Below are 16,348 nucleotides of genomic sequence, written 5' to 3'. Positions count from 1 at the left end.
ATTACTTCTGTCAAACACATTCACTTCAATAAAAAGCAGAAACTTCCAAAATGGGTTTCTGCTAACAATTTTGTGCTCAAAAAAATTTCATTTGACTCTTAAGGGAAAAAATAGTGTGAATTTCATCAGAAATAATAATAAATAACAAATATGGAAACATACTTGAATAAATGGATTTAATACATTATCAGTTCCTGAAAATAAAGAACATTTCAAGGAAATAAATTTGTATACTTAAGGCAGCTTATTATAGAAAACTCAGGCATATAAGTAAGCTTTAGAAAAATGAATTCACTCTATATTTTAAGGTAATACAATAGAAACCAGAGTACTTGCTTATCTTTTTAAAATCAGATTATTATGGAAAAGGTAGTCAAGTTCTCCTATAGGAAGTTAAATATGAATTGCTAAATGGACAGGGACTCCTGAATCACTTCTTGGTTGTCTTCTGGATTGAAGCTGCCATATGTTAATAATCTGCCTAGTATTCTGATTCCTTAAGGTTTAGTTGCTAAAAGCCTCTCGGTCAAGTCTATCATGCCCTGCACGCATATCAGGTCACATGAACATGATCCAACAGCAACTACCTGGTCACTTCCTAGTACAGATTCAGTAAATCTTAACATATGACAATCATTACAACAGGTTTACTCAAACTTCACCATCTTATTACAGCCTTAATTAAATCCCAACATATTTTGATTATAAAAGAAAATGAGTTATTAAATGTAAATATGTAATAAGGTTATATTATAAACACTTTTCAACATGTGATGTTTCGAGGTCTACAAAAATCACTAAGATGACCTCTATAATAGTTAATGTATCATATGCCAATCATGTATGATTTAATACCTGAAACTTGAAAATTTGGCCTGAGAATCTTAGAACTAAGTAAAGATTAATTTAAAAGACATATTTGTCCATTTTTATGACTAAGGATGTTTTCTAAAGATAAGTACAAAGGTAAGATAAACATAATTATTTATTTAAAATAAATAATTTTAAAACGTATTCTTTTATGACTTTGCTCATCCTATTTCCTCTTTTAAATTCATTTTCCTTACCTCTTGCCTTTTGATTTCTTTCTCACTTCTTAAGATTACATACGCCACTGCTGTAATCAAGGAGTATGTAGTATAATGGGGGTGGGGAGTGAATTATTAATCAAATAATAAGTTAACAAATATGTGCAAAATCATAACTCTAAATGGTTTTATGAAGGAAAATATGTGAGTAAATAACAGAGGGGGATGACCTAGTCTTCAAGGATCAGGGCCAGCTTCCTTGAACAAGGAGTGTTGAAACACAGATCTGAAGGATTAGTATGAGTTAATCAGACATAAGGGAGGTAAAAGAATGTTTCAGGGGAAGGGAACAGAATCATAAAAGAACAAGTAATGAAAGCGAGCCTTTGAGAAACTAAAAGCGAGCCAGTGTGGCTAGTGCATAGTTTAAGATGTGTCTAAAGAGCTAACAGGAGCAAAGTTATGCAGGGCCTTAGGCTACTTTAAAAACTTTATTTTAAAGGAAACCATTGAAGAGTCTAAAGTAAGTGTGTTGGGACTAGGCAGGGACTGAGGAGGATGTGTGTGTGCAGCTACCAGATTTGCATTTTTGTAGAGATGATACACTCACATGGCTCAAAAACCAAAACTACATAAAAAGTCGTTCATTATATTTAAAAATAAAGTTCCAACATGATATGCTTATAGATTGGAGGAAAAAGGAAACAGAAATAAGTGGGTGATTCTATGAGATAATTGCATGGTAGTTTCTATAAATACTTTGGGATGGATTGAAAGGGATGTGGGTAAGAAGGAGACGTCAAGAATGATTCCTAGATTTCTGGCCTATCAAGGATAGCTCCAAAACATCAACGTCCCTGCTTAAAGGTTTGGGGACAGTACATCAAAACCATAGAATGAGTTAGAGTTATGGAGGAATTGTATATGATACACACACTTACACACATACATACATTTACATTTTCATGTACATATAATATATAGGTTTAAATGCATATATTTATTTATGTGGGACTATCTGTGATGCCTTAATTCTCCAAAACAAACCTTCAACATTTATTCAATAAGATATGTTATTTATAGAATAAACATTTGAAATTCCTCCTAGACCAGCCACATATCATTTGTACATGGGAAAACACCAAGAGACACTATTCATATAGACTGCACTGTGTAGAACAACTCCTGGTGCTGTGTCTACAGCCTTCATGACCCACAGCCTTTGTTCCTCTTACCAGAGTAGGGTAATAAACACATTAAGACAGAATCCAGTTTATTGACGTTTCCTCCAAGGTAGCCTCTCCAGTTCGTCCCTCTTTCTCTCAGGTCTCTCTCTACTCCTCAATTAGTAAGAGTACGAGAATAGAAAGTTGCAGTAAATGCATGCACTAAAAAACATCCTGTCAGAACACTACTTCCCCAAGATGTTTTCATGATAAGCACCTGCATAATATTTTAAGCACAGCAACAATCAAAAATTATCATCTAAATGCAGAGGTCCTTTATACTCTGTCGATATGGACAAAGACAAAAGTCACTGTGCTTGAACTAAAGCTACCACATTATAATTCGTTAAAAGGATATAAACAAATAACCAAATCAAGCATGCTGCTTTATAATAATAGTAAACAAATTCTTAGAAATAATAAGATTCATATTGTAAATATTTTAGGGAAAAGAATACAGTGTATTCAGTGGATTATATTTAACTCCCACTTCTGATTCTACAATTACATATATCTTCACCTTATACCAAGAAGGCTGCTCAAAAAGAAAAGTTAAGGTAATGTTAGTTAGAACTTTCCTTTAAATCCAAACCTAAATAAAATCTGATTCACTTCCTTGACAAACTTAAAAGCATATCTGAAACATAATTTTGATTTAATAAAACTTTACATATACATATAAAGGAATAGAGAGTTGTAGATTACATGGAAAAATAATCATGCACTTTATTGTAGATGGTGTACAAATATGAGTTGATGCTGAAAAAGGAAGTTTAAATATGGTGCAATGTGTTTCTAGAGAGAAATAATTAAGCAAAGTCAGTATGATTTACAGGAAATTTCCTAGTTTTGTTTCCCTGGATCTAAGGTCAATCTACAGTCAGGCCTGAACAAACTTGAGCAAGTTTGATCCACATTATATACCGGATTTAGAAAAAAAAAAATGCACCTGAAGCTACCAATGGGATTAGGGGACTTCTTAACATTTGGTTTTCTCCTCAGTTAATACACATTATCTCTCATTACCTATTTGGCATGTACACATCATGGTGAAAACAAGTTCAGGTTCATAAGGATGGATTTTTTCTCTTTTAAGGAAAATGTGTTTTCTTCTTCATAAGCTGTTCTTCACTTTGCATAAAGTACTATCCTGTTCCAAAAAGCTATTGATAAAGATCCAAGTTTAAAAGGGGAACTCACCACACTGCAGGCAAAATGAGGGTATTTTCAGATGAAGAAGGAGGCATGCATGATCAAGTTTCAATTTAAAAGAAAAATTAAAACAAAAAAATTTCCAAGTGCAAATTGCTTTGAAATGACCTTTCTGTATTGGCTCTATCTCCAAACAGTTATTTTCTTAGGTTTATTGTGTATTTAAAATTGACCTGAAAATTCTTAAAAGCAAGCATGTAATAACCATTATATGTAGACAACACAGTAAACTATGTCCTGTCACCTTACACATATTTTCCAATGAAGTTCATGTGGCTGAACTTATATCTGAAGAAATTTTAAAGGCAGTTAAAAGCATGCCAAAACAAGTCTCATCGAAGGTTTACATTTGAATTTCATATAATGAGTAAAGAGTACTCTTTTCTCTTCATGGAGATAAAATAGCAATAAAGTAGCAGACACTAATCATACAAAGAAAGTTATATACAAAGAAATAATCCCTTGATCTGAGCTGTCCAAAAATAAAACTTCTGAAAGCAAAATGAATATGGAATATTACTCTGCAAGTAAGACACTCCCTGAGAATTATGTATATCCAATAAAATATTACATTAAATCTTTCATCATTGCCAGAAGTTTTAAAATTCTGAGAAGAAAGAAATCAAACTTGAAGAGAAATAATCTCCATAAATTAGCAAAGTAAAAGGTCGTTTGCTCATAATCACTGGAAGAAATACATATACATGATCCAACTGAAGCAGACAACCCCTGCAGATCCACAGGTAAACTCTTACCTTGACAGGTGCCATTTTTCTCTTCATATCCTGCCTTGCACATGCATTTCCCGATGGGCACCAGCCACTCCCCTTCAGCACTGCAGTGCATTTTGGGTGGTTCATCTGTCACAGAATGGTTGACACAGGAGCCCGACACTTCAAGCAACTGTGAAGAATCAGCTCCAGTGATTGTGTCAGGGAAGACAGCCAAGTGTCGTACAACAGAAGGGCATTTTTTATAGTATACACGAACGGAAACGAGGGCAATGCAAGCACCCACATCTTGAAAAGCGAGATAAAATCCCTTTTTGCTTAGAGGTCCTACGTCTCTGACCTCTGTATTCAGTTTCATGACACGGTCACCAAGATCAAGTTCTGTAAAGCTTTCATCGGCAGCAATGGTATCAATTTTGATGTACTGGTTTTCCTTGATGTTTCTCCCATTCTCATCTGACTCAAAGTAATACATGTTAAAAGTTTCCTTACAGGTCCCCAGCCCTCCAGGAAGACTGTTGCAGTCCCGCAGAGTAAACTTGAGTTCTATGAAAATTCTGGAAGCACCTTCGTTGGAGATCCAACTGGTCAAAAGCCAGTTATTTTGATTCTGTTCCATAACTTTGCATACTTGGTATGTGTGGATAGGGGCATAATTTTCATCAACTTCACCAATCTCTTCCCACTGTGTAATATAAGGACAAAAAAAATTAAAAGACAATTAGAAAATAACCAGCAAAAATAGTCAAAGAAAACTAATTCAGGTGTAAAATTTCTGCTTCCTCAATATACAGTATTGAGAGAAGGAGCTATAACGTGAAAATTTTTAAAAATTATTTCCCTTTTTAAATTAAGTAAATAAAGTATTAGTCATTGTCTCCAATGTAACTCAAGCATGAAGACATGTGAATGATATTCCCCAGAAAAAATCATGTATTTCAGAGTAATAGTAAAAAAAAAAAAATCAATATGGATGTGACTAACAAGAAGCAGTGAAAGGCAAGTATATATATTTGGAAGAAAGTTTGAAAGAAAAAGGGTAGATAAAGTTTGAAAGAAAAAAGGAAGTACAATTTTTAAAAAATGACAATGAGAAAAAAAGCAGTAAATGTGGAAAAGAAGGGATAAAAATGTAACATGAATCCACATTTATTTAACCCTGGCATGTGACAAATAACACAACAATGTTATAAAACTTGAAAGAAAATTCATTAGTTTAAAATTAATAATAAATGTTTATTTCATTGAACCAATCTGGTTAGGAATCTTTTACAATTGGATAACTGTTTATTCATACATTTATTCACAAATATAAACCTAGAGACAGACAGAAAATAGAGATAAAAATTATAGATTAGCAATACTGAGAGCCTTGTCATCTCAAATACTGAGATTTTTTTGTTATACATAACCTGGGAATGCATTATTCTTTCTTACCAAAGCATTATTTTATGCACAATGACCTTAGAAGTTCTGAATATACACAAGATTTAGAAAAATTAAGTATGATTTATATAGCTTCCAAAATACTATTCAGCCAAAGAAGAGGTCTAAACCTATCTCTTTCCTAGTAAAATACTATGGTTTTGAGAATGTCAATGCACCATACCAGTTTCTAAACAGTGTAAAACCAGATTTTTCTTCTTCATAAAGGTTATTATAACAAGAAATATTTAAAACCTGTCTACAATCTGTGTGAATAAAACTACCTATAGTTTTGTTTTAAATCTTTAAAAATTGTCCTGAAACACACAGAGCAATGAAACCATACATACTGGCTTTCAATAAATCCAGAATGTGATTTCAGACATTAAGTATTAACTTCACAGAGCCTCATTTAGTTAGACATGAAATTAAATGGAGCATTATTTTTTGATTCTGTTGAAATGACAAAGATATGAAAAGGTGGCATCACAAGGGATGCACATAAATCGTATACCTCAGATGGCCCCTCTCAGAGTTTTAGCTGCCATCAGACAGACAGAAGTAAAAGGTGTTAATGAGGGAAAACTTCTGAGCTCCTTAAAATCAGAGAGACATCAAGGTTGTATCTTATCTAACAACTTTCATATTAGGGTGTTACATGAAACCTTCATTCATTCATTTAATCTCACTTTTGTCCTCTCTCAAAATTTATCTAAATTGTACTTAACCTCTGATTTTCTAAACCAGATTTCTCTCTCATTAAACTGCTTACAGTTTCTTCCTGAAGCCATCCAGGTATCAATATGTTTATTATAAATGCTTAATGAATGTCATGATTAATATTTAATGGAAACAAGCACCTCAGCTAACCAAATGAAAACAACAAAAATGAACAACCTACTGTAAGAAGATTAATTAAATGTATTTTCTTTGCATTAGTAAATTGGAAAAGAACATCAAAAAACTCTTCTCTGAAAAAGGAAAACCAAAATGCTACATTACCTCTGTTTTAGATTCTCTTATTTTTTAATAGTCCTCCAATGCAAAATACAAACATATTTCAAATCCTTGGCCTTAAATCATTTATAGAAGACTCATTTCTGCATCACATATCCCAATAGATCCTGTTAGCAAGTCAAAGGAACTGGACAAGTAAAAGGAATTGGAATAGCAGCATCTTCCAAGATTATAAGGCAAGCAATTCACAGTCTTTGTACAAAGTCCAAGGTACCACAAATATTATTAAAAATGCAAGCCAAGCAGCACTTGACAAGACAGCTTAATAGTTACTGCTTCGGGTGATAATTTCAAAGTATGTGCATAGTCATATTACTTCTCTGAATATTCTCAATTAAGAAGAGGAAAAACTGTAATTTTCTTTGATGTTAGGATTTATCATGGTGGGATTTTATTTATTTTTCTTTTCAAGTGTCCAAAATATAAATGAAGGCTCACATTTTCTATTTCTAATGCATGAATAGGAGGACTTTAATTTAAATAATTATGGCTATAAGCCATTCAGAGAATCAGAAAGGTAATATATACACATTTCTAATAAATATCTGCTCCTATTTAGACAAATACACTAAGAAACAAGCAAAAATATTTCATTTATTTTAGATAGACCAGCTGAAATAAAACGTTGAATTCTTCAAAGTTTTCTTCCCTTTTAGTACAAAGGAGACATCCTGCTGTCCTCAGCAAATATCTTATTTACGAAGAAGAAACAAGGAGGTGAACAGAAAGTAATACTCATCAAGAACTTAAGATCACAGCAGGTATATTCCTAGATGCTTTTGCAAATGTCTTGTCAAGGAGTTACCGTAATTTAATGAAGGACACAGACAGAAAACACAATATTTTCAGTTTAATTTTGTTGGAATTCCTATGATCCCATGGTTTAATAAAATATCTGCTGACTACTACAAGCGAGGTGCCTAGACATTTTGGAGGCATGGTCACTGAACATAATATGGTTGGTGTAGCTCTGTTCTTCAGGTCTGGCTATGCCTCAAGACCCACCCTCTGAGCCCAGGCTTTTTCTTTGTGCTTGTTTCCTCCTCATTCCTATTTCTTTGCCTTAATATTAAAGAATTGGTTACACACTCAGCTTGGGCTTTCTTGATTTCTCTCTCAAATGCTTGGGCTTGCTCCTTTTCCCACTGGCCACTGAGAACTCCAAGTCAGTTGCATTCTAATCCCATGCCTGGCCAGGCATCACAAGTCAGCCACATTCATCAGAGAAGTGCAAAAGAAAAAAGACTTATTCTCATATTCATATGTGTATCATGGTGTTACCCACTTATCCTACCCAAAGCCATTAAGAACTATTTTCTCCCTGCCTGCCTCTCATTGCCCTATTAGGTTTCTTGCCCCAAGCTCCTATGGACTCTTATCTTGTTAGCATTTATTTCATTTTCAATACCCTAGCCTATACATCACTTCTTTTGTTTTCACAACTTAAAACACTGATTCAGGAGACACAGCCTAAAGTAAAATCTCCCCTTACATTGTGTCCCCAAATACACATAAAGTATCATCAAGTGAACAGAGTCAATTTTGACCTTTCAAGTTATGGGGGTGCCTATTATCTAGTTTTGTTTTCATCATTATGCATCTATACAGAGATTAATTTATTAAGGCTAAAGTACAGTGGTCAGAAACTTTGTAGTAGAGGCCTGCATATAATTAGTTGACTGGTCTTTTGCTGAGGAAAGATTATCAGCCTGAAGCCCTAGAATTAGTCCCAGGTCTTACAGTATCTAGATGTATAAACCAAGACTTAACCGCTGGCATACTGATTACCATAATCTCAAATGAGAACTGAAACTCTCTATCCCAGTCATCTAATATCCAGTATAAAATATCGGAAGTGGCCTTAAAAGATCTGGTCCTATTGTTCATTTTAGAAATGAGAAAACCAAAGACCAGATTTTCCCAAGCTCACAAAATACCACCCTGATACCATCTGAGCATCCTCTCTGCCTGTCTGTACCTCTGCCTTCTTATTAGCATGTTTCTGTCCTTGAAGTCTGGGTTTGCATGTGGGATTCCTTGATTCACTGCATTGATTGCTACTCCACTCTGTTGATACTAAATTCACATTTTTTTTTCAGACATGATGTAACCATGAATAATAATTCTTTCTTTTTCTTTCTTTCTTTCTTTCTCTTTCTTTTCTCTTTCTCTTTCTTTCTTTCTCTCTCTCTTTCTTTCTTTCTCTCTCTCTCTCTTTCTCTCTCTCTCTCTTTCTTTCTTTCTCTCTCTCTCTTTCTTTCTTTCTTTCTTCTCTTTCTCTCTCTCTCTCTTTCCCTACATATAACTTAATACTCTAAACATGGATATGAAGGTAAAGACAATTTTCTTTTTTCTCTACTATACCTCAGAGTCTGACACCACAGGACACAGAGTAGGGCACTCAGTTAATATTTTATAATGAATGAATAAATATCAAACACATACATATCCCTCCTAAGTCCAGAGATATATGTTAATATGAAATCTGAAATAATTCAAACATGGTAAATAAATGACTTTATGATTTACCTTTTGCTTTTGTTTGAAGAAAAATAAATTTTGTAAATTGTCTGAACTTTATATATTCAAATAAAGGAAAGTTTATAAGTTTATATTTTTGAAAATTAGTCTTCAGTAAAAACCTCTAGAAAATTTATTTTAAGACATTTGCTTATTCCAATCATACAATTATTTTTAGTTTAGTTTTGCATATTAACTTACAGGACTCTTCTTCTTTAGCATTACATTTTCCCAGTTATAACTTACAGCTTAGTTTAGATATGTTAGATATTTTTAGATATTTTTTAGCATGAAATGTTTTAACATATCACTTTTTATTTTTCACTCACAAGCCTTCTTCAACATTCGATACAAATTAAAAGCCCAGGATGTAGTATATCAGTTAGTGGCACTATACCTTCTTCCTTATTTCAGTCAAACAACATTAGGACCATCTTAATGATTTTCTTCGGCAGAGCGATGTTAAAATATAGCTAGGAATCAACTGCTCCCAGCTTTACTCTGAAATGTCCAAAGCATAACTTTGTAACAAACCTTGTTTACCACATAAATGCTTCTTTGAATATAGGGATAACTGTCCATTATACTTTAATATTACAATATTTTGTATAATGCATTTTTAAATGCTCCAAAAGAAACTAATTCTAGGCTTCTCATTTTATTCAAAATATTGTTAGATATCATTTATTTTTTATTTTCTTTGTGTGTGTGTAGCGTGTTTGCTAACTTCACTGAAGATATCCTGACCTCAAATTACTAATTAACTGTTGTTCTTAAAACCATAGTACCTCTCCATGATCTTAGAAATTGCCTGGGAAAGAGTTTTTAACTATGTGCTCAAATTCGGAAGTTGGGCATTTTACCCATTTTAACCAGTGAGCAAAACATTCCAATTGCTACCGCATCATATGTTTACCTAAAGTCTAGAATTTCTGGAAGCTTCCTGCTCTTGCAAAAATCAAATGAAATACAATATAAAAAATCAGAAACTTCAAACACACCAAAGATCTTTTGTTTTTTCTTTCTATTAATGTCCAGTTTTTTATAGTAATTTATATTTTTAATATCAGATTTTTAGTTTCATTATTTCATTTTTTTTTCAATTTTGCTACACTGATTAAAATTAGGTAAAATATACTCAAATAAGAACCTAAATGAATTGCTTATTTTCTCATTTTTCCCAGGTGCATGATAAACTATTACAAATATTCTTCCCCATAACACTTTATAAGACTTGCTATGTTTACATAAAATCATTATGTTTTTTCTCCCTGTTGGATGTACAGTTGAGCTCATTTGTCTGTGTGTGCATGCAGAAGTTTGCCACTATCTAATACATTCAATCCAGGACAATTCCTCTGAGAGAAAATAAACCAGAAAAATCCTCACAGAATAAGTGACTTAGGAACATGATTAATGGCAGAAAAAGTGAGGAATCCTATTATTGTTGGGGCAGACTTTTTTGTTTGTTCTTACTACCTTTGATGTGTTACTGTCCACTAGAGTCATTCCTCATTAGAAAGAAATACTGTATTATTAAGACTAGTCCACCTGCTTGTCCAGTGGCTGCCCAAATGCTTAAACAGTGAGAGTCAAGTAGAAGACCAAACTTTACCTTGGATCATAATGCTTTGAAAGAAATTTTATTGTAACTCAAAGGTAATCATGCAATGTGTGAAAACCTCAAGACTATAATACAATACAGGAAGAATAGGTCCAAGCTACAGCTAGTCAACCTACATTTGAGAAGGTTAATTTTCTCATTACACACTATATGCGTGACATAATCATACAGAAAACAGCCACATCATTTTGCAGAGGAGTAAACTGAGATCCAGAGAGATTGATACACTAATTAATGCCAAATTAATGTCTAAGATCGGAAGTCCCTGATATTAATTAACGTTTGCTCCTTTTGAAGGGTTAATATTTTAATTCATAAAATATACTGGCACATGAGGTCATTTTAACCAACAAAAGAGAAAATGTTTCGTTACCTAATGAACTAGGTATTTATGTTTCAAAAGATAAAATTGTGGGCCTTTCTTGTAGAATTCTAGCACCCATCCTTCCTTGGTCAGTTTACTGACTTTTTGATCAAGACCACACAAGTCCATTGGGCAAGAAAAGTAGCTCAGTTTTTATGCACAACCACAAGGCAAAATGGTTTAAAAAGAAAGAAATATGTAGTAGTAGTTTCTGTTTCAGAAATTCAATCTCTTTAATAGCTATGTTTTTTTTAGTAAAATAAATATGACAAAATGTATCAACTTTCAGCAAAAATCACTTGAATTAATAATCTTGTTACATTTCCTCAATAATATGTTAGTGGAAAAAAGGATTGCATCAAATACGAGCTGTTTAAAGCATCTTTAAAATTCACGAGTATGATGTAGCAATATTGCTAGAAATGAGTCAATTAATTTTCTATGTATGAAATAAAGCTGAAGTCAATTACTTTATTGCCCATAGAATAGTACAAGTATTTATGGGCTCAAATTCAATTTGTGAAACGAAATCACTTGAGAAATATAGAGATGAAAACTTTCAAGTTTATATGAGTACTTTTACAGGGAAATTTGTAGACAATTGAGCATCTGCTTACAACACTAAATATGAATGGTAAAGAGGATATTTTTTTCACCTGGAGAAACAATTCATATTTTTTTCTTTAATGTAATTTTTTTTCAAAAGGGAAAGAAAGAAGAAATATAGATTCTTTCTTCATTTATTCTTTAAAAAATATCCAAGTGCACAAGAAATGACTTAGAGACTGGAAAAATCAAAAGTACATTAGTAAAATATTGACAGAGAAGTTTATGATTTAAACAAAAAGGTATTTCTTAGAAAAATATTGTAATGAACATAATTGAAAAACAAAAAAGAAAATGTACATATAATGACTGCTTATATATTTGTTGTTATTCCACTTTTAAGAAGGTATATATTAAACAGTTTCACATTACATAAAATGTTAAAATATATCATGAATACTTCAAGTTTTTATTAGGCTTTTTCCTGAAAAGTTTACTTAGGAAAACAAATTCAAACATCAACTTGTCAATAATAATTTTAAAAGGCAGAACAAGCTAAGTGAATAGGTATGTCTGAATTTAACAAATTAATAAAATGAATTAAAATCTTAAATGATCTCATCAGTGTTTAATCAAAAAGCAGTCCCATTAAATATGACAAGTTATCTAGTTTGTCAGTAATTTTGTGCCATGAACTAAAATTTTAAAAGCAGCAGCTAAAAATAGATTTATAAACCACTGATCTAGTTTAGTTCCATTTTATACAATATATTGAGACACCTCCATTTTTATGCGATAGTAGCTTACCACTGTATATTTTCTATCGTGTTATACCAAGAGGTAGGCAGTCCAACGTTTGATAACTTGTAAAACTGGTAATACAGATAATCTTTTGTGTACGATTACAAAAGTTCACATAGTCTGTGAGTTTATATCTTTCTAAAGAGATGACTGTAATCTCAATTACATACTTGCATAAGTAAAAGTACAGATTTACCACAGATATTTTAAGATTTAATGAGTCATATGCTTCTATGTTTCAGGGTTTCACAGTGCACACACACACACACACACACACATACACTCACAATGAAGAATTCTTTCATGACAGTATTATAGGATGCTAGAAATGGTCCTCCGAGTGTTATTTAAATATACATGTTCTCAATAACACTTTAAAATTTTAGAGTGACATTACTACTGTCTTTAATATAAATACTGTCCTATTATAAATAGCTAAGAATTATGTGGAGAAACCTTCTTCTCAAAGCAATATGAAAGCTTCAGTAAATGAGGAAAACAACTATTTCACTTGGGATTCAATTTAATGAAAATAAAGTAGATTAATCTATGGTGCTAACCTCTGGTGCACTTAACATTTCAGGCAAAATAGATACAATTATACACTTGCCATTCTGGCAAAAAAAAAAAAAGAAAAAAAAAAGATTTCAGTAAACCATTTGCAACTCTGGATTATTTATCCAGCCTATAAAATATACCAGAAAACATAATGTTGTCTGTGGTCTCTGGTCTTTATGCTGCCCTCATATTTCAATAGAAGATATTACATTTCTGGTGTAGGCCTTCACAACAGCACCCATAATCAATTCCATATCTCATGTTAATCATGTTCTTGTAATCAGTGGCTATTCAACACAAATTTCCATCTCAGTTTTTGTTGGAAAACAGCCACATTAGGGCTTTGAGTTTATTCAAGTTTAAGTGATTATACTGCTATCATAAACTAAAGTTCACAGCATCCACTTGCCATAGCCATATTACCAACACTGTAGAAATGGAGGGCATATACAGTTACTGTGTTGTCCAGTCAGAAGCTGTAACTTCCATACAGAACAACTTTATTTTTCAGAACCCCAGGGCTTCTCTCTTTGAGGTGGAAGTAAAAGAAGGAACAGCCAGGGATCCATTGCAGTTTCTTCCTTCTGAATTTGTTGAGTCTTTTCTGAACAAAAAACTGCTCTCAACAAAAATACCTCCTTAAGTAAAAGTACATTTTTTACCAAAAACTTAATATGAACATTTTCAATGTTTAGTGATAGTTCTAAGGTGGGAATTCCAAATTTTTAGCATTATTTTTACATGTTTTTGATCATTAGTTTAATGCACATTTAATTTTGACCCTACATTAAACTGTAGAGTTTTATAACAGGGCATGCTAGTTGAAGACAGTGATTGACTAATATATATAGAAATTTTCTATCAACTCAATCTAAATATTTTGTTGCATTTTATTGAGGATTTTTCTAATTTGAGGATTACTGTGAAAATGCATTTTTCTGAGAATGCTAAGAGTTCTAGGCAAATATAAAACTTTTACAGCATTAGTGAAATTACAGCAGTAGGGAAGAGAAATGTTTGTTCCTCCTACTTGAATCTTCTGCCTATATTTTTTCTGTATCTTCTTAGATTGTCCCTTAATCATCTTGAAGCCTTTTTTTCCTTAGGTTAGTGACCACAAATGGGAATAGTGAAATTAATTTTGCATTGGGATTTTAATCTTAAAACTGAAACAAGTTTTTAATTGCCTTTTTCTCTGCTTATTAACACAATCCCTTTCACCAATATATTCTAGTAACAGGAAGCATAAATGGTGCAAATGTAGATAACAGGTAAGTCTAGTTATCATACAGAAACATAGAAATTTTTAGCCTAAATAATCTTAGATAATATTTGATATTTCTATCGACTTGTAGAGGAGCAAACAAGACTCTGTATATGATAAAGTATATATCCATAATTACAGGAAATAATTGTCACTGACTTCCATTTATCGTTCTGTTTGCTACACAAATAATAGTTAATAACTAACAGATATTCTAGGAGGCAAAATAAAATGTTCAAAACTATACCTTGTCTTAGTATAAGGCCCAGATGAGGCCCAGGTTTCAGGTTTAGAAATATACAGAAAAAAAAATTTGAGTTGGATTAAAAAGAAGTGTTTCCTTTCCCTCAATTACAATCTAAATACACAGTGCTCTTTTAAATATACTAAAAATCAAATTAATGTGATGTTCCTTCATGATACTTGAATCTCATACAGTTTTTCTTTTCTGTGAGAAAACTACTACCATTTTAGTAGAGACCTAATTTACACTTTAATTTTTTTAAGTTTTTTAATATACTTTTTTTTACATTTTGTCTATGACAGTTACACAGAATGAATGATCATTCAAAATCTCTTATCTACTGGTCTATGTAACCCTTTTTTTAAATAAAAATGAAAGTCAAAATAGTATTTCAGTTCTTGAATGCTTATACATCTATTGCTGTAAAATGAAAGCAGCCCATGGTGCTGGCTGGAGTTTTGTTTGGCTAAAGACATGCTAAAACAGAAAAGAAATTAAGAGTTTCAGCAATAAGGAAAAATTTAAAGAAATGTACTCAGAAAATGACACAGGAAACTTGAGGAATCAGATAATGGATTTGTGTTAACTTATAAAGGGCTCAATGCCTTCACCCTATGTGGGAGAAAAGAAAAACACAAGGTGATATGGTCTTTCCTCCTTACAGATAAGCAGGAGAAACAGCAGGGAGTAACATGCTTCAATACTTACATGGGTATCACTATGAACCAAGTCTCCATTTTTTCCATTATATATTGAAAGTCATTAGGAAAAGCAATAGAGTAATTGTTAACCTCAGAGGCTGGTCTTAGAAAAACGATACTCCCCTTAATCAGGATACATAGTCCAGTTTGAATAATGAAGACTGCAATCATGTTTAATGAAGTTAAACAAGGAAAGGTGGAATAAAACCATCGGGGAACATCACTTGTTTACATAGATCGCCTCCTTCTTCACTTATGCTGGCTATGACAATATGCACCAACCTGGAAGACATCTAAGCCCAGGAGTGGCAAATACTACTGTGGCCAGAAGTAGGATGGAACAAACAAATGTATTAAAATCTGGGCTTTAAACCATTTGAAAGTGGAGATAAGATATCCATATTTGATTCTGCAATGCCAAATACAGTCACTGGCACATAGTAAGTGAATGATAATGCTTCTTATTTAATAGTTACAGCCTGTTTTCTCCACTCGACTATGAACAGCACGGAGTTTGTCTTTCATTTCTCCATTTATAATGTACAAAGTACTAGAACAAAATAGATTTACAGTAAGTGTTATTTTGTTGAATAAATGAAAGAGGGCACCAAAAAGTGAGAAAGGTTCAAAAATCATAATCCAGGAAAAAAAAATAAGATCCAGAAGCAGAAATAAAGTCAGGTCCCCAGGGATAAGAAGCAGAGTTCAAATACTGTTTTAATTCCAGAAAACCATTTCACAGGGTTCTAGCATGTGATATTTTTATTAGGGCTCCTAGCACGTTGACATATTTAGTCCTGGATATCTTCTGAGTGTTTTTCTGTATCTAGTACTGGGTTGTGCCTTATCTGTGTGTCTGTACGTGGATGTGTTTCTGAGCATGCTAGAGATTTAGAAAAACAAAATAAGAGTGCATCGGGCATGAACATTACTATCAGTACTCGGAGTTCAAAGGAGACCCTATAGTCCCTTAAGTTCTCAGATTAAAGCTTCACTTAGATTCTATTTTGCTGAAGCCTAAGGAGTATGATTAAACCTTAGATGGGAATCTTAAGGTTAAAATTATTCAGTCAGGCCCAACTTGCTC

At 32.7% G+C, this 16,348-nt stretch overlaps 1 protein-coding gene across 4 annotated transcripts in view; it reads right to left on the bottom strand.

Moving 5' to 3' along the window:
- The window catches only part of EPHA5 (EPH receptor A5), a 309,970-nt gene that overhangs the window by 243,075 nt on the left and 50,547 nt on the right, over nucleotides 1-16,348 (bottom strand). For all 4 annotated transcript variants that reach the window (XR_014015039.1, XR_014015040.1, XM_081224004.1 and 1 more), the window contains exon 3: nucleotides 4,222-4,882. Coding sequence is in view for 2 of the 4 variants with exons in the window: in XM_081224004.1 (XP_081080130.1) it covers nucleotides 4,222-4,882 (661 nt within the window). In the remaining 2 variants the exon portion in view is untranslated. The remainder of the gene's footprint in view (nucleotides 1-4,221; nucleotides 4,883-16,348) is intronic.

This window comes from Mesoplodon bidens (assembly GCF_964165515.1).
Source record: "Mesoplodon bidens genome assembly, chromosome: 1".
Taxonomy (NCBI): Eukaryota; Metazoa; Chordata; class Mammalia; order Artiodactyla; family Ziphiidae; genus Mesoplodon; species Mesoplodon bidens.
This window is presented reverse-complemented; position numbering and strand designations above follow the sequence as displayed.